General features: G+C 40.9%; 1 protein-coding gene across 1 annotated transcript in view; it reads right to left on the reverse strand.

Annotated features, from left to right (window-relative positions):
- Positions 1-6334: 6334 nt before the first annotated feature.
- Positions 6335-19210, reverse strand: part of GYG1 (glycogenin 1) — a 37271-nt gene continuing 24395 nt past the window's right edge. Inside the window, exons 6-7 of the mRNA XM_059920137.1 lie at positions 9503-9722; positions 6335-7198 (exon numbers count right to left, since the gene is read on the reverse strand). Of these exons, the coding sequence (XP_059776120.1) occupies positions 7025-7198; positions 9503-9722 (394 nt within the window). The 3' untranslated portion in view covers positions 6335-7024. The remainder of the gene's footprint in view (positions 7199-9502; positions 9723-19210) is intronic.

Consider the following 19210-nt stretch of genomic DNA (forward strand, 5'->3'; position numbering starts at 1 on the left):
AGGACAAATGATATGTTTGGCTTATTAATAAGAATTCAAGTGCTTAACCTTAAGTTTTCAACTGTATTAACTTTAAAATATTTGCAAAAGGTGAAATACAACAGCTTTCCTTCATTTATTTTAATTCACCCATAAGTATGTAGTAACTTCCTTACAAGTTCTACGTTCTGGAATTTGGTACCTCATTTTTATGGTACTTATGAATAAAAAGACCCCAAAATTCTGATAGCTGTGAATAATGGTTGGGATGCTTCCCTACAGTAATGTCTACTTCAAAGGGGAAACGGTTGATTAGAAATCCTGTAAGCAGAGGTAATGTTTTCTTCCATGTTAATATATTCATAGTTATTGTGTGATAATAAGGGAGAACGGTCTTCTAGATGAAGCCATAATAATTTACTGCTTTTGAAAGGGTAGATGATATCTTATTCCCAGTCAGATCTTTTAATGGTTAAAATGGGATTTAAAAAAAAAAATCTCTTTTCCAGCTCCCTACGCAACCTTCTTGATCAAGAATTTTCTGACAAATTTAAACCTTTAAATTCTACCTTTAAATATGAAAATTGATTTCTACATGAAAATAATACAGTTCTAATAATGTATGTCATTCAAATGTACATGGAACAGGACACCTCCATTAACCTGAACCAAGTTATAATAACTAGGCTACACTGGGACTTCATTTAGAAGGACAGCAAATACCAAAATGACTTCTTAGATTGGTAGATAAAACAAATTCTAGGGCATGTCTTTGCACTTTTGAAAAACGCAAAAATAGTGCATCTAGACTATTCCAAGAGGGTATTTAATGTGATAGATGTGATATTAAAAGTCATCAGAGAGATTATATATTAAAACATGTGCTCTATTTGCTAAAGCAGAGATACGACTAGTGTTTTAGGAAAGTTTCCAGTAAGTCTGCCATCTTTCAACATTCTAGTTTATTAGAAAGGCAGATAAAATTAACTAGGATACAGTTTCCTGAATGTTTAAACGAATTTACCCTTTTTGTTAGGGTAGGCAAGGGCTATTCCCTAATAGTACATTGTAGGATTTAAAAAATGTTTTCTTGGCACTGGTATCAATATATTGATAAAGGTAAGTTAAATGTTTCATGAGAAATGGTCTAGTGAAGGACACTTCATATGTTTCTTGCAGGTACAGGTGAAAGCAAGAATTAAGATAAACATTGATTTTATGCATGAATCATAGACCTTGATCAAGTTTGGAGCTAATCCCCAAAGGCATGGATCTGCCCTTTGTGTAGGCAAATCTGACTTACAGTCAAAGGCTATTATATCCACCATTTTTCATGGGATTAAAAAATAAGGATATATTGATCACCTCCACAAATGTATGTTCTTGTAATCTGAGTTAATGTTGCCTATTTACACATCCTACAAAGTGACCCTTGGTATTTTAGGCTCCCTGGAACAGATTTTGCAGTATAATTGTGCAACTTTGCATGGAAAAGTTAATACTTCACCTTAATTAAGGAGTATCCTTGGAAGATCAGGGAAGGAAAAGGAATCTATCTGTTAGTCTAATTCAGTGACTTCTCAGCCTCTTTTATGCATATTATATGCTTTTTCCTATGGTAAATTTGTCAACTCTTTCCTTCCAAAAGTTAACAGCCTTTACTAAATACTATTTAAAATAAATTACGTAAGCCTTTTCAGTTTAGAGCTTTTCTCTCTTACGTTGTATAAAAAATAGGGACACAAAAAGTTAACACCAGATGATATGTTTAATTCTCCTCCCCACCCCCCAGTCTGATGCTTTGATATCTTTCCTCAATTTAAAAAAAAAGGCTTTGAGTCTTGTGATCTCTTGTGATACAGATGGAGAGTTCCAAAATACACTTACTTGTTCAGATTGCATATTACCTGGCCACAACAATAAGGCGATATTAGGTATCTGAAGACTAGGTTTCTGTTCATCTCAACCAGGGGCCCAGAAGCCAAAGAAGGCTTCTGACCACCTAACATAACAGATTTCAGTAAATCCATATACTTGACTCAGTAGAAAAGAACTAGTGTTCAAAGGCCCTGTTATTGAACATTTGCCTCTTTTCCTATTTTTGTTTTAGGCAGACAGTAGTGAGCAGTGGTAGCTGATAGACTGGACATCAAGAAACTTCAAAAACTTAAAAGTGAACACAGAATAAGTAAATCACAAGAGTTGAGTGGCTTAGTATAGGTGTCTGGAGCCCTTACCTCTAAAGGGATGTTGACCCTGAATACATCACGGTATCGCAGCATAGTCATATAACAGAAGTTTTCCCTCTTCTGGGCCAATGAAACAACTGTGAAAACAGGATAATTCAGTCTAGGTTTTTTTTGTTTTTTTTCCTGTATAGGCTTTTAAGATACAAAGTCTATATGTTGTGAAGCTGAACTGTGTCCAAGCCAAAATTCAGGACAATTCCATCCTTGAATTTTCTTACCCGTTTTTATATTACAATTTCAGGCAGCCTATTTAGGAAAGCATTTGTAAAAGGTATTTCCCACGTTCTATTTCAAGGCCATTGTCCTTATCCTCAGAGCAAGCAAACTGAAAGCTTTTCTATTATTTGTGTTACTTCCTAGATTTCTGGCATTTATATTTCTGGTTATATACAGAGGTTACTCTGATCTCTGCCCATTTCTCTGATCTCATTGTCTGTTTTGATCATTCATTTATTTAAGGCAGAGCATAGTTTTAGAGTTAGAGCATACACAAATCTGAATTAAAGTCCTTTGCAGATTATTTACCTTTCTTATTTGATTATCTGCAAAATGAGAATACTGTATATACATTATAGGACTGACATGAAAATTAAGCTATAAATACCTAATAAATATTGTCTTTCCTCTTTTTGCTTTCTTACAGATTTTCACTTAAAGGAGATTGAATTTCAGCATCAGAAACTCAGAGAAATAAGTTACCAAATAACATACCCAAGTATAAAAATAGTAATCTATTTGTAATAATAAGCAGAGGGAAAAAAAGCAAACTGTGGCAGACTATTTTATTTAAGGAGAAGCCAAGTCTTACTTAGCTTAATGCCCCAAGTTTCATTGACATTAAACGGTAGACATTATACAATTATATTTATAGATGTTATTTATGAGAATGTTTCCTACATCACTCCAGGAGCCGAGTTTGTCCTCTGGAAAGCCTTTACTGATCAGCAGTTGAGTCCCCTGCTGTGTAACCCCCACCTCACCTTTCCATGCGTCTTCTGCTAAAAACCCTGACTCCCTGTTGTATGTAGTGTAAACACTTTCTGAATGTATCAAGTGGTTCTCAAATGTCATTTGGGTCGCAGTCATTGCTTGACAGTTACTTGGAGTAGAGATACTGTGACCTCAACCAAGGCCCATTGATTCATAATCTATAGTGATGAGACCCAAGAAACTGTACTTACAAGGTGTCCAGTGTTTTTCAGGAGCAGCCAGGTTGGAGATGCAGTTGCTCAAGCCTCTAGTTTCAGTTACTCCTTTTTCCTCTCTCTTCATATCCAATCCATCAGCAGCTTCACTGCCTTCACCCTGGTGGAAGGTATGTTGGATTACCACTGTCTTTCTCCAAGACCACTACAGTAAACTAACTTGCCTTCCCATCAACTCTTGTTCTCATTTAAGCTATTTTCCACCAGCTGCAGAACCAGTGTTTTTAAAATGTAAATCACAAAGGTAAGACAATTAGACTCTCTTTAAGAAGGACTGGCAATGAGTTGAACAAACTGTATTAAAATTCATTAATTCATAATGATACTAGAATAAACCCCATCAAAACCACCTTTGGAGGATACTGTTAAACCAGTTCCTTATTTTATATACTAACTAGTGAGTGAAGGGAAAGAATCAAGCATTTATCCTGCCCTTTTAATAGAAACAACCTCAGGGTAACCAAATTACTGATGGATGGAAGTATATAGAAATATTTCAGCTAATAAATGAGAGTATCACCACTTTGCAACCCCAGTGAGATACTGTATCTAGGCAATGATCATCAATGGCAGTTAATATCATAAGATAACTGGAGGTTTGGAAGTACCTAACAATATATAAAGTATTGCCCCCCCCCCCCAAAAAAAATCACACCTTAATCTGACTGGCCCTCTAAATCAGTTTATGAGAAATACAAAATACAAGGAAACATGTCAAATTGCAATCAGTAAAGTGAAGAATGTGGGAGACAGGACAAATCATCTGGTTTCTTCAGTAAATAAATTGCAAGGCAACAACAAACAAGAAGGGAGGGTTAGGAAACACAACGGAATCAGATGTATATCAACCAATTGCACTGTATGGGCCTTACTTGGATCTTAATAAGATCAAAGTGGAAATAAAACACAAAATAATGGAGGACATTTGGAATTAATAGTTTCTTGGTGAGATAATTTTCTGAAGTCCTTATGTTTTAAAGATATATGGGAATATTTCATATGAAATCTTTTATCTGGGATTTGCTTCCAAATAGTCTAGTAGGGGAAGAGTTGGTGGGGATACAGATGAAACAATTGTTGAAATTGGGTGATGGGGGTTCTTTATACTATTCTGCTTACCTTTGTATGTCTCTATAAGTCCCCATTAATAAAAAGTTAAATATAAATTACATTAATAAAACTTCAATCAATTGCTGTTGAATTTAAAATAAAATCCAAAGCCCCATACCTTCACCTATGAAGCCACTGCATACCTCTCCATCCTGTTTTATAAGCCTTTATTTCCACCAAGTTCTCGCCTGCTCGCACAATTTCCTCTGAAGGGAATATTCTTCGTTCTCCTCACTCCCTGTTGGCTACCTCAGAGCCTCTCTTTCTGGCTTAATCATCATCTTGTAGGAGGTCTTTCCTGACTGCCCTAAAGCTGGACTTTCTGTTGTCAGTGTACTTTATTTAGCATAATTTGCAATTATACATGTTCATTTCTCTTTCAGTCTGTTTCCTACTGGAACATAAGGAACTATGTCTGTCTTGTACACTCCTATATTTCTAATGTCCATCACATGTGTGATATGGTCAGTACTTAAGTGCTTGTTCAATGAATTATTGTGTTGTCTGTCTTAAATATATATGTCAACTCAAATTGTGTTTGATGTGAAACTAAGATGACTGAATTAATGCTTTGGTAGATGTAATTTCTGGAATACGCTCAAGTATTTCCTTGAAATCAGATACATCTTTATGACCATTGAGACTGTGAAAGCAACGGAGGGCTGAAGTGAACTTTAAAATTAGGCACAAATCGATTGTCCAGAAATAAAGACTCTATTTGTATGACTTGCAAATTACACTATAATGAATTTAATTTCAGTTTAGCCAGATTTTTCTATGCACTGGATTCTCATTGGAAGAGTTCAGCTCATACCTCTCAATGCAGAGATTCTTGGACTAGGAGTATCTTGAGGGGTCTTTGTACCATGGCACCTGACACGCAGAGGCACTTAAATCTCTGGTAGTGCTTCATGTACTTTGAAGATCACAGCAACTCATTTTCCACAGTCCAAATAATCGTAGCTTATTTTATCTTCAGAAATCGTTTGTCATTTAACAGTTTACAATTTTAGGTTAAGTCCTCAGGTTCTTCTTAAGCTCTTCTGGTAGCCAGCCTCCAAGGTGGCCCCCCCCCCCCATACATTCTTGCCCTCCAGGTTTCCATACCCTGTATATTCATTCACACCCTTATTGAATAGGGCTGACCTGTGTAACCAATAGGCTATTGTGGAAATAAAAGAAGGTGATCTTGAAGATTAAAAGCCACTGCGGCTTCTGGCCAGTTAAACCTCTAACGTTTCTTGTCATGGTCTCTCTTGCTTTCTTCAAGAGAATGACTTCTGATTACTCACTTCAGTTTTAAAACGACATTTTAGATCATACCCTTCACTAGCTTGCCATCCTTGCAACCTAGAATCACCTGTACATTGAATAAATATGCTTTATACTTCTATCATTCTAAGCCATGGATAAAAATGCTAGAAGACATTGGGTCTGGTACTGATTGATTGTAACAGTCCTGAAAGATTGAGTATGTTTAGAGACTGACAATGAACCTATGATGATTTTAAGGTTACAATATTCTAAGATTTGAATACCCACTTCATACAGAACTGTGGGTGACAGATTAATTTGATCTCCCTTTCCTCCATCTATTAGATCCATCATCATCACTGGAGAACACTAGATGCAGATATCTCTTGATATCTAGAAACCAACTTTTAAAACATATATTTCAGTGTCAAGTTTTACACTGGTTTTTAAAACACAAATTCTACAAATTATGAAAAATTCCCTAATACTTTTTTTTCAAGGGGAGTGGGTGCCCTTAATTGAATTAGACAACCAAGATATGTCAATAAATCTTTATTTTTCATACAAGGTGCCACTGTAGGTAACCATCACACTGCTGTTTTCAGATATACAGAACTGAACAAAAGCATTTTAGCATGCCGCCTTACTGTACATAGAAAACTGGTGAACATCTTCAGACACTAAGACTAGGAAATAAAATGGGTTAACACCATTTGTTGATATGCTTATGAATCACTCAGCAGTGTTATTATAGGTTGTCTTTACCTGAAAGCAGAATTACAATCACTCTGGCAGCCTCTGGGCGATTCTAAAATGCAGGTCTAGTGAAGGGTACAACAAGCAAGCAAGAGACAGGTACTGTGTCCCACTCTGAAGGGAGACTGGTTTGGAGCCTGGCTTGGCACATTTTAAGAGTTGATACAGCCATCTTAAAAGCTTAAGATTTGAGTTTCCCTTACCACGTATGTTGGCAATCAGCATAATTGAGAATTTCTGGAATACAAGCTGAGGGTTAAAAAGCAGAACTGTCGTTCATATAACAGATTTGCTACTTAACTTTTGCCCAGTTCTCACCAGTTGTCCTGCAAAACCCTCCACCCACATCTGATGGATTTTAATGAAAGCCTCTAGCAACTGTAACAGACCTTTCTTAACCCAGCTCTAGATACTAAGTATCAGTAACAAGTGCCTGTGAAGTGGATGTGTCCACGGAAAAGGGCAGTGTTTCTACTGGAGGTAAGTGTCAAGCTTCCTCTTGATGTTGTCAAAGGAATCTGCTCCCATGTAATCAGCCTGGCCCTGTTCCCACCGCTCCTTCCGTTCTTCTGAGGATACAAAAGGCTGTGCCGTAGCTGGGATCTCCCCAAGGGACAGCTGTGATACGGCTCCTGAGACATTTTCCTAGAAAGGGGAGAATAATCAGAGACTCCTTTAGAGCTGAAAGACCATTTTAAAGAATGCAATAAACTGAAGAAGGTGAGAAGAACCAGGATGAATTATCATGCAAGGTAGCAAAAACTGAAAAGTATTACATGAAACAAAATGAGACACAGAAATACAAGGATCATGATATTTTTCCTAACAAAATGAAGACTTCTTGACTCGGTGAAAACATAGGGAGAACAAATTAATTGGGTAGGGTTAATGTTTAAGTTCTGCATACCTTTCTACAGAAGCCACAAGAGAAAGCCAGTGTATAGACCAAGTCTGAAAGCTGCAACAGTTCATTAGAAAGTGTAAGATGGATGGACAAGGGAACACAAGTCTCACGATAAGTTCTTGATCTGTGTGGGCTCAGAAAGGTTGAGAACTTAAACGAAATGGTACCTCAGAAGCTACACTTCAGAAAGAACCTAAGCAGAGAGCCGCACCACATACACAGCTGTCACATTATAGAAGCGAGGGCTAAACGGTTTGAGCCATACACCAAATTTATCTTCCTGTTCAAGCTTATTACCAAGTAGTATCTATTCCTGCAGCTTCTGTTAATTAGCTTAGTTTTGAGTAAGTCTTCATTTCCCATCTTCACCTTCCCTTGATTCATAACCCTCAGTCCTCGGGTTGTGGAAGGAACAAGGTAAATGTGCAGGAAATGGAGCAAACCTACTCTGCATTAAATTCGATTCTCATTACACACAGGTAGGCAGTTAACTTCAATAGTATCATAAAAGAACATCAAAGTTAGCCTTCAGAAAGCTCTCAGGTGTGATAGTACTGGAAATCTTAGAGAAAAAGGCAGGCAAATGAATACACACAGGTATTGTTTTTAACAGAGAAAATGGTAGAACAAAATGTTTGATTAGCTGTTTTTGTTGCTATATAGATGTGTAGGTATAAGTATATATGTATGTATTTAAATATCCTGGAATTCCAAGGTGTCTGGGTAGATTCCACGGGATGATACTAGAGCTGAGGCAACGTCAGGTCCTTCCCTCGAACTAGTCCTGCCTCTGCCTTCCGCGTGCCGCTGGAACGACACCAGGAGCCTCTTGCAGAGTCCTCTGCTCACAGCGCTCCTCGTAAGGACAGCAGTCTCTCAGACCTGGGCGCGAGTCCCAGTTCTGCTGCTGACTAAGGGAAGGTACGTGACTGCTTTAAGCCTCAGTTAACTTTAATATATAAAAAGGGGATGTTAACAAAAATAATACTTACTTGACAGAGTGCTTATAAGGGTTAAATAAGAATAGACATCTTAAGCATTTACTATGTACCAGGCAATGTTCCAAGTACTGTATAAGTATTATTTCCTGGTCCATATAAAGCAATTAGTGTAAGAATGTAAGTGTTAGTTATTTTTCCCTTTCTCCTTTTTATATTTTGGCACAAGTGCTCATAAGTGAAATGGCTAAAATCTATACCATAGCAAAGAAAAGGATCTCTTATAACCTTATAGTCTCTTGTAATTATAGCAAGGTAATTAACTGATCTGTTAAGACTTGATTATAATTTACCCATTCGGTTTTATTCTTTCTATCTTAATATGTAACATAAAAGTTTAATTTCTCATCCTCTTCCAAGTCTTCCAAAAGAACAAACCTCAGAGGAAGACCTTTAAAGTCAGAATTGTTACTGTAAATGTTAATGTCATCTTCCTCTTACAGAGAGATTTATTTTTCAAGATCCAGTATAACCAGAGGAGTAAAACATGGCAAATCAAAATAATCCTAGAAAAGTATTTGCTGTATGTTCATGTTATTGTGATTTTCACTTGGAATATATTCTTCTACACGGATGGCAAAAATAAAATAGGTATATTTAAATACTTGCAGTTTCTAAAACATGAAATGGGGCGTTCTTTGTTTTTGTAAACCACTATTTTTTGGGGAATAATCTTACAATCTTAGGACAATGGGCTAAGAATTTTATAGTTATAACATATGGGTATATATATATATATATATATATATATATATATATATATAATATCTATCTATCTATCTATCTATCTATCTATCTCTCTATCCATCTAAACCTCTAAAAACCTTTCCTGTGCTCCCAGGTCTAATGAAATTTGCCACAAAATCTACTTCTGCTCTGATCTTTGCTGGTAATATTTCTCCACTCTAAGATGGACATCGTTTTCTTTCCACAAAGTCTTACTTTATCTCTTTGTTCAAAATACCACTGAATATTCCATCTCTACTAGTATACCAAGTTTTAAAAAATACAGCATCAAATTACCTGAAGGAAAAAAACAGAACCTACCACGTGTACGTATGAGCGGGTGTCTTTGACAAGGCCAAACTGCTGAAGCAGAGGTAAAACGCTGGTAGTGAAGATGTCCCACCACAGGTTGAGAAACTCTGGATGAGTCACAGTGGGATCATGGGACTCACTTCTGACACTTTTTGTTTGAGGATCGTAAGTATAATTCCACGGTTTGATTCGTCCTAGGAAATGCACAACTTTGGCATTTGCACCAAATCTGCCAAGAGAGCACAAGTTGAGACGGTTAGTGCATTCTGAGCTCTGACAGTTCACCGTCCATCCTGCAGCGGTGGTTGGAAAAAAAAGCTGAGCTCACTGAAACAAGTTTAGACTTCTAAAATTATTCAATTATATGTTAAATATACACAAAATCCCAAAGTAGCAGTGGGTCAGCGCAACAACCCAACACTGATCCACCGTGGATACCAGAGGTACAGCCACTGGTTAAACCGTTTGATATTACCTAGTAAAACTGAAAATGCTCACACTCTACAACCCAGAAGGAAGCTCAGCTCCTAGGCACATACCCTACAGAAACTCTTACATGTGTGCAGCAGGAAACATAATCAAAATGTTCACAGCAGTAGCACCGTTTGAAATAGTCATAAACTGGAAACAACTGAAATGACTACACTTTAGATTACTGTTCAGCAAGCGTTCATGCCTTTTCCCAGTCTCTACAGGGGGAGTACACTTTCCTGCCTGACTGATATTTGCATGTTTGCATGACTTGCTTTCACCAATGAAATGTGGGCAGGGTGACAGTGTGCCTTAAAATAGCGTTGCTTGTTTCTGTTCAGCCTCCCTGAGAAGCTACAACTTCTGCCAGCGGAAGAATGTACCCTGGGTAGCCTGCTGGTTCCAGAAGAATGAGACAGTCACAACAGATGTGGATCAAACCTGTGGCCTAGCTCCAAACTCAGCTGAGATGATCAGAGCTGTCCCAGACTATTCAATAACATATGAGCAAGAAATACATGCTGATTGTTGAATGTCACTGAAATTTGATGGTTATCCATTCTGTTTTTGTTTTAAGGACAACTTCTGGTATATTCGTATCATAGAATACAATATAGCAGTGAAAATGAATGAACTGTAGCTACCCAGATCACATAGCAAAAGGATGACTTTTTAAAATATGTTGAAAAAAAGAAATTATACAAATACAAATTCAAATAGAAATACATACATATGAATCTACTTACATAAGGACAAAACAAAAAAAAAAGTACTGTTTAAAGAGTAGAAAACTGTAATCAATGTAAATCTCATGATATTGGTTATCTTGGGAGGAAAGGGGAAGCTGTGATGGGAAAGATGAAAAGGGGCTTCAAAGATACCGGTTATGTTCCATTCCTGAACTTGGGTGGTGAAGGTGTTTTAAAAACTGAACATTTTTGTATATCCTCTTGTATATACACTATATTTCACTAAATACACAACACATTTTTTATATTATCTCATAATATAAAAAGAGTAAGACTTAAGAATGGTCCTGTTCTGGCTGGGAGGAAATCTATACATGTAAAATGAAATAATGGTAAAGGTGAATACAAGTGCCAAAAGGAAGATGGGAACAGTGAGTGCCCTAGGAATTCAGAAGCAAGGAGGTCACTGAAAGCTAAGGTCAGTGGGGCAGGAGGTGCTGAGATAGAGGATGTGACTGAGATAGAGGTAGAAGCAAGGAGGTCACTGAAAGCTAAGGTCAGTGGGGCAGGAGGTGCTGAGATAGAGGATGTGACTGAGATAGAGGTAGATAGAAGCAAGGAGGTCACTGAAAGCTAAGGTCAGTGGGGCAGGAGGTGCTGAGATAGAGGATGTGTAAAATTTGTCCAACAGATAGGAGCTGGGTAGCTGGTGCTAATACAGGGAATTGTAGGCAGGGGGATGCAGGTATCAGGTGAGCATGTGTGTACCAGACCGAGTGTCCTCCAATGAGAGCCAAAGAGGAAGCTTTGATAGGGAAAGGTAAAATGGGACAGATCCTTGGGTGTTGGGCTCAAGTGTCAGATTTTAAGTGGAGTTATCCTATAGGCAACCGAAATATTTGAGCATGACGTACAGATCAAAACAATGCAAACTCTATTCATGTAACTTTTCTTATCTCCTAAAGGTTTTTCTGTTTTTTGTTTTGTTTTTAATGTCACAGACCTGTTATATAGCTATCATTATCTGACAGTTTACTATGTTTGGGGCCCAAATTCTTTCAGTACACATTTGGGAATAATAGTCCTGCCAGGTAAATTTTACTAATGTGTTAAATGGAGGCTCCTAGAGGCTAAGTGAGTTGCCCAGAGCCATACGACTATTTAGTGGCAGAGATGGGATTCGGCACAGTTTTGCCCCTCTCTTAAACCTAAGCTGTTACCATCCTACCATGCTGCTACTCCAAAACCATGCAAGAAAAAGAGAGCTTACTGTAAATTTCCTCCTAAGGATAACTAACTATCCTCCAGTGCATTTCTTTTGAAGATGAAGTGGATACTTGATATCCCCAAGCTTACTCTCTATTTTATACACGTGGTATATTTTACATGCACACACATACTTGTGCACATATACACACAAGAACTCTCAGTGTTATCCTTAAAAGGATAAATCATAATGCTCAAATCTGTGCATAGAGAGGGCTGTCAATTAAATAAGCAACTGTTACGTGTAAGGCACTATGCTGTGGTCAGTGTGCAACCCTGAGAGGCTTTATCCAAACATGGAGATGAGGCATCTACATAAAAATAAGAAACGGTAGCACAAGCACGGCAACAAGTCGGGGCCAGCAGGGCAGTGCTGACATGAAGGGCTATGGACATTCCAAAGCAATTACTGCAGGTGGAGGTTTTCACAAGAGGCTTCAGACGAGGCTGAGGAAGATGAGCAGGATTAAGAGAAGGGCCTTCAACAAACGTTCCAACGGTGATGGGGGAACCCAGCCCAGAGACCTGATACCTGCGTGCTGGTGGGGCGGGGGGGGGGGGGGGACGGGCGGGGACAACAGGCCCTGCCTCTTCCTAGTGGTACACGTAAGCCTAAAACCAGAACAGAGCACATGTGAAAGAGGAGGTGCCCCTTCCAGCCCCGCAGACACCCACTCCTCCTGCCCTGACTTCCCTGCCTGGAGCAATAACACTTGTTTGCGTCTCCTTTATTAACTGACCAGTAAGTCTCAACCCATGACCTGCCGAGCCTAATTTAAACGTCACACGCAGTCATTACGTGAGAGCCATGAGAGGTAGCAACACTAATTAAGATAAAACATGAACATAGCATGAACTTTACTCCCTTCCAGCCCACTCCCCTGACAGTTCACAACCGCTTAAGCAGTGGGCATCGGAACAGCTAACCTGTCTTGAGTACTCACATGTGCCAGGCACTGGTTAACATCTGCATGGTTTACCTCAGTCAATCTCCAGAAACAACTATGCGAGGAAACCCAGGCAGGAAGAAGTTAACTTGTCTAGGATCACGTGGCTGGTGAGTGGCAAGGCTGGGATTCCACCCAAGCAGGCTGGCTCCAGAGCCAAGGTTCTCGTCCACAACTAGGCTGTACTTGTGAGACACTCCCAGAATTATAAGGACATCATCTGAGAGTGTCATTTGTTACTCCACGGATTAACTCCCTGCCTACAGACGGTCAATATCAAAGTTGGAAATGAGCCCTGGAAACACCCCCAGTACAGTCAAGGACAGAGAAGCAGAAAGTAATTAATAGGAAAGAAAGCTACAAAGCAAACAACTTAGCACTGTCTGAAGACTGTTCTCAGAGGGATACCGTTGGCACAAAGTTTAGGGGGGAAGGGGGGAAACAAGAGCAAGAAACAGGTGGTGGTGCATCTTAGGACCCACAATTGGACTGTGCTGGGCAGTGTCTAAGGGCCTTCCCAGAGTGAATGCAGAGGAAGGGCACACGGTCCAATCCACAGTAGAATGCCACCGCAAAGCGGCCAACACGCCCGCACCGCAAGACGGCCCGGTCTCTGCGGGAGGCGGTAACGCACACCTCAGCCTCTGGCTCTGTCTGTGCCCCGAAGTGGCTCAGGGGCCTCTGCCACCTCCCTGGGTACTGGCCTCGTGCCGGGCGCATTCCTCCCCACATGGCCCGTGGCCTTCTCCTTGCATGTCAACAGGAACACCACTGCGGACGGTCCACACCCTGCATTTCCCTGTGGCTCAGGCCTGGGCTCTACCTTCATGAATCCATGATGCCTGAGTGCTTCTTTAATGCTAAATCACTGTCACCTTCTGTGGCCAGGGGAAGGAAGGACCCCCTTTCTCAAAATTACCTTCTTTACCTATTCCACCCTAACAATGTGAAAAATTCTATCAATTGGATAGTCCTTTCATCGACCGAGCAGTCTTGGTTTTAAGAAAGTTCTTTTTTTTTTTTTTAACATCTTTATTGGAGTGTAATTGCTTTACAATGGTGTGTTAGTTTCTGCTTTATAACAAAGTGAATCAGTTATACATATACATATGTTCCCATATCTCCTCCCTCTTGCGTCTCCCTCCCATCCTCCCTATCCCACCCCTCTAGGTGGTCACAAAGCACCAAGCTGATCTCCCTGTGCTATGCGGCTGCTTCCCACTAGCTATCTATTTTACATTTGGTAGTGTATATATGTCCACGCCACTCTCTCACTTTGTCCCAGCTTACCCTTCCCCCTCCCCGTGTCCTCAAGTCCATTCTCTAGTAGGTCTGTGTCTTTATTCCTGTCCTGCCCCTAGGTTCTTCATGACCTTTTTTTTCTTTTTTTTCTTAGATTCCATATATATGTGTTAGCATAAGTCTGTGAGAGGTAGAAACTGAGGTCTCAAAGGGTTCTAAATGTGGGTAGAACTGCCCTTTCTGCTCAAAGGCAAGGAATTCCTTGGGTGCCAGTAAGATGGGGGGAGGGTGGGGAGGGTTAAGAGGTCAGCAGAACTGTGGCAGGCTGCACGATGTGATGTCCCTTCCCGACAGCTCCCCAAATCCCAGCAACAAAACAAATCGCAAAATGCACAGAGTGAGAGGTTTCTCGAGAAAATGACTGGGGCCAGGGTACTGAGGGGCAGACCAGGAAGAGCTCGAGGATTCAGGAGGCTGACGGCAGAGAGGTGCACGAGGGAGGGAGTCAGGAAGATGCTGGGGGCTTAGAGGCATCAAGCAGAGGCTTCAGATGTCACGGGTTCAGGCTACGGTCAGCCCTATTTCTGCAGAGTAAGGAACAGGAACCTGTTTTTTAGGTACTGAGGCGTTACCTGAACCTAAGTGCCATCGACCTGACAGACCTGCGGGAATGAACAGGGGTGGGAAAAAAACAAGTTTCAGAGCAAGGACGCTTTATGAGAAGAGCAGGCCTGGTGAGTCACTGCATGTGAAGGTTTTGGTCAGCCCAAGGGCCCTTTGAGGCTGGGAAGAAAGGCAGCTGCTGAGTGGGAACCACGGAGCTCAGACAGAAAGGTAGGAGGAACTGAAGACAGACTCGGCAGCTGTGCAAAAGGCAGACACCCAGTAGGGCACCCCTGGTGATCGCCTAAGACTGCCCTGGGCTCCATACCAGGGGCAGCCTTATTAGGCCTAACAACACTGGCCGCCACGTATGAAGGTTTATGAGTTACACAGTTTATCTAACTACGCTGTCACTATACAAACAGAATGGTGTTTATTTACACAACAAAGTAGCCTGAACATCCTGCTCCATTAGCTTTCATAATAAAACACTTTGTTTGCCAAAAAGATGAGCAAAAGGTCTTAGTTTTTCCATCTAGAGTTTCCATTAACCTAGATATGGATTTCATGTAATTATTTTTGTCACAATCATGTTCCCTGAGGGATGTTTTTTAAAATCATTTTCTATCACTTCAATCAATTTATTTTTTAGTCATTTATGAAAAATACAAAATAACCATGTCAAAATGAAATAAGTAAGAGCACAGGTCATAAGTAAAAGGGAAAATTACTTCTTGCTTAAAAGAATAATTTAGCCTAAATGCAAACCGGGGGTGGAGCTGTTTCTCAGAGAAGGGTAACCCAGGATATGACTCTGGTGGTATCTCTCTCTCTCATCAAAGGCACGACAGTCAGAACTTATGTCACCTTTTTAGTCAAAAGCAAAGCGGCCGATGAACAAGAAGGGGAAATGCTGACGTCAGAAGATTAAGTTCGACTGACCTCAACTCTCAGCAAGGATAACCGGAAGATTCACTGACTCACTGCCTGATTTATCCACCAAATTTTACCAGCCAGGAAAAAAGAAGTCGGGTACATATCACAATTGTCTCTAAATTACTAAGAGCCATTCATTCTGACCCACTAATGGGGATTTGTCTCAGCTTGCATACATCTCTTAAAATAAGTGCTCTAATTTTAACTTGATAGAATCTCAAAAGTGACGTCCAGATCACAAGACATAGTTTGAACCCAAGCCAGCAATAATAGTGCTTATGTTAGCCGTTAAAATAATCCTTGTGACCTGGTGTTACCAAAAGATCAGATAGAATTTTCATGACTAGTTTACCAGTTGAGAAATGCAGCCGGTAACGTGTGGATGAGACTACAGAACCGGTCAGAGCAGAAAAGGAACTAATCCACAACAGTGCACACAGGAGCAGTTTTAGTTCTCACGAAGCTCTCTGTGTGCAATGTTCAATCAGGTACCAAGGAAGAGAGATGCAGCACTACTGGTGCGACCCTTCCCTGGGAAACATGGCAGCCATGCCAAACATCCTCTGCCCATTTCAGTGACTCATGTTCTCTGATCCGCGGCCACTCACTCTCGTACCTTCTCAGGCTCCCTTTTATACACGAACCTTTCCCCACAGCCAATCAGCCACCTCTCCTCTCTCACCAGAAAATTCCTCTTCTTACCCACTCACAGTCTAAATCAAGAGTCATAAACCCAAGTGCTCAAGGGGTGGGCTGGTCATGCAGAGAGTGGACCTGGTGAGGGGGGTCCCTGGGGCAAGTGCTTTTCCTATCAGCAGAAGACAGCTGCTACCTAGCAGCAAACAACGGTGGCCTCCAGGGACCCACCTGGTTTTTCCTTGCCTTTCAAGCTAAATAACCCTCCCAACTGTGTCCTGGAAATCACAAAAACAACAGTACTCAAACCCAGACTTTAATAACCTCAACTTGGACCTAGTCAACTATGCCAACCTACCAGGTTGGCCTCTGGTCACAGAGTAGCAGGGAAAGCCTCATGATGCCAGGCCACTAGGGAGACTTTCCCAGGGGTGGTGTGTCGTCCTTAGTCTCTCCGGGCTGACTGCTCGCTCATTCATTCACTCATTCATTCAACCAAAAAAATACAGCCACCTACCTGCATCTGTGCCCACACAACCAACCTAGCTCTTACCTGAAGCCAGCCTCTCCACTTGTGCACTAGGACGCATCCCCTTTCACCTAGTCGAGGACGTCACTCAGCAAGTCTCCCTCCAGATTTCTGCATTACTAGTGCTCTCTCCCTCCCTCCTTGATCATTCCCATCAATACAACAAACATGCTGTAACTTCTCCCATCTTTAAATAACCACCCCCTCTCTTGATCCTACACCCCCATCCAGCTACCAACCCACTTCCCTTCTCCCTTTTAAAGAAAATGCTTCAGAAGAGTTCCAATTCTCCATTCTCTTGGACCTGCTGCAATCAGGCTTTGTCCTCCACCGCTCCACCAGGAATGCCCCTGCCCAAGTCACCGCTGACCTCCACATTCTAGGTCCAGGGCCACCTCTCAGCTGTCCTCTTACCTGACCTATCACAGCATCTGACACAGAGGGATCGCTTCCCCTTCCTGAAACGTTTTCTTGCTTGGCTTGTGCAACACCTCACTTTGCTGGGTTTCCTCCTGCCTTGCTGTTCTCGGTCTCTTGTTCCTGTTGCTCCACATTTCCCTGTCGCAGGGCCCAGTCTCCAGGACTCTTTTCTATCATAACCACTCTCTTGGTTATATCATCTTGTCTCCCGGCTATAAATATCACTTATATGCTGACACTTCCATAGCTAAGTCTCACCCAGTCTCTCTCCTGAACTCCCAACTCCTGTAGCTACTTACCTCTTCCACATTTTCACCAGGATGTTTAATACGCACCTCAAACTTAATACACCTGATACATCTCTGGTCGGTCCCTGCCCCTGCGAACCTGCTTTGCTCACAATCTTCCCCATCTCAGGAAACGGCAGCTCCTTTATTCCACCCGCTTAGGTCCCATACTTGTAACAATCATCTTTGACATTCTTCTCCCACATCCCACCAAAGGTCTGACTTTTCAAAAGAGCTTGGAAATCTGCATTTCATGTGAAATTGCCTCATTTTTAAGCATAAACAACTGAGAAAATAAAGAAAGAAAACTATGCAAGGAAAACGAAATATATCTGTGGGACAAATAGAGTCTGCGGCCCACCAGCTTGAGACCTCTGTGGAGGGTGCGTCTTCCACTCAATCCCCACGCCTTTTCCCCTCCCACGAACTCCCTCTCCTGCTGAGATGGCATTTCTCAACCCGACTCCTGCCCATGAGATGTCACTCCTCATGCCCTCTGTGCCTATTGTCAGACCAGCCTCTGAAGGCTGGGATGGCTCTGACGTGGACGCTTCCCCCTTCGTGATGAGGACCCAGGTCGGGAAGCAGAATAGGCAGCATCAGTAAGATCTGAGGACAGGTGATCTGATACATGCTTAGAGGTGAAGTCACAATGAACCAATGGCCATGCTGAGAAATGGGGCGCCTGGGGCCTGACAAGCATCACTAACACCCAGAAAGAGGAAGAAGACATCCGTGAAACCACAGACTTGATTCTTCAACACTCAAACCATGATGGGACGCAATCAACCTGCATTTGCCAGGCTGATTAGACTACAACGTCCTCATTCATTTTTGTGGTCCTCAGTGAGCAGAGATGTGAGGCACCCTCTACATGCTTCAGGTTGAATGAACAGTGGCTGGACCAACAAATGGCTGAAAAAATAAAAGCTACACAAACTACAACTCCTCAGGCCTTTAGGTGAAGACGTAGGAGTGTGAAAAGAAATGAACACAGAAAATGTATGGCTTCAATGACAATAGTCCCAAAGAGAGATTAAGCCAAGGGTGTCTCAGGGATCAAGGAAAAACAATCAAATCAGAAACACACAAGAACAACAGAAATTAGGACACTAAAGGTTCAATTTCGCTTTTGGAAAATATTGATTTTAAAGAGGTTTGATAAGGTCTAGTGAATAAGCCACATTCCTGGGAAAGAAATAATAGATATGAATATCCTCAGGAACGTTTAAAGCAGTAAACAAATGGAAAAAATATATTTTGGGTTTCTAGATCTAGTGTCTGAGATTCTACCAAGCCAGGTCTCAGATCATATTTAAACTCAAGTAAAAGAGTAAGTTAAAATATTTATTTGGAAATTATTTGGTAAATCAAGCTTTGTAGTCAATCAATTTGACCAATTAATTTGTATGGCCATTTGAGGCAATACCAGAGAATTCTTTACCTTTGCTTTAGGCCCATTTATATAGCATGATATGACATAAACAGCTTTTAGTCAGTGGATTTAACAGAAAGTAAAAATGGAACTAAATGGCTGATTTCAAAAAGACTAATGAGATTCTGCCTAACATTATGCACAAGCCAAATTCTATGCTACATGGATAAAACAGGCCCTCCAGATGGAGAAAACATAAACAAATGAATATTAACTAAGAAGCTGCTATTTCCCAAACATTATGCTAGGCACTTTC

This window comes from Balaenoptera ricei, chromosome 4 (genome assembly GCF_028023285.1).
Source record: "Balaenoptera ricei isolate mBalRic1 chromosome 4, mBalRic1.hap2, whole genome shotgun sequence".
NCBI classification, from domain to species: domain Eukaryota; kingdom Metazoa; phylum Chordata; class Mammalia; order Artiodactyla; family Balaenopteridae; genus Balaenoptera; species Balaenoptera ricei.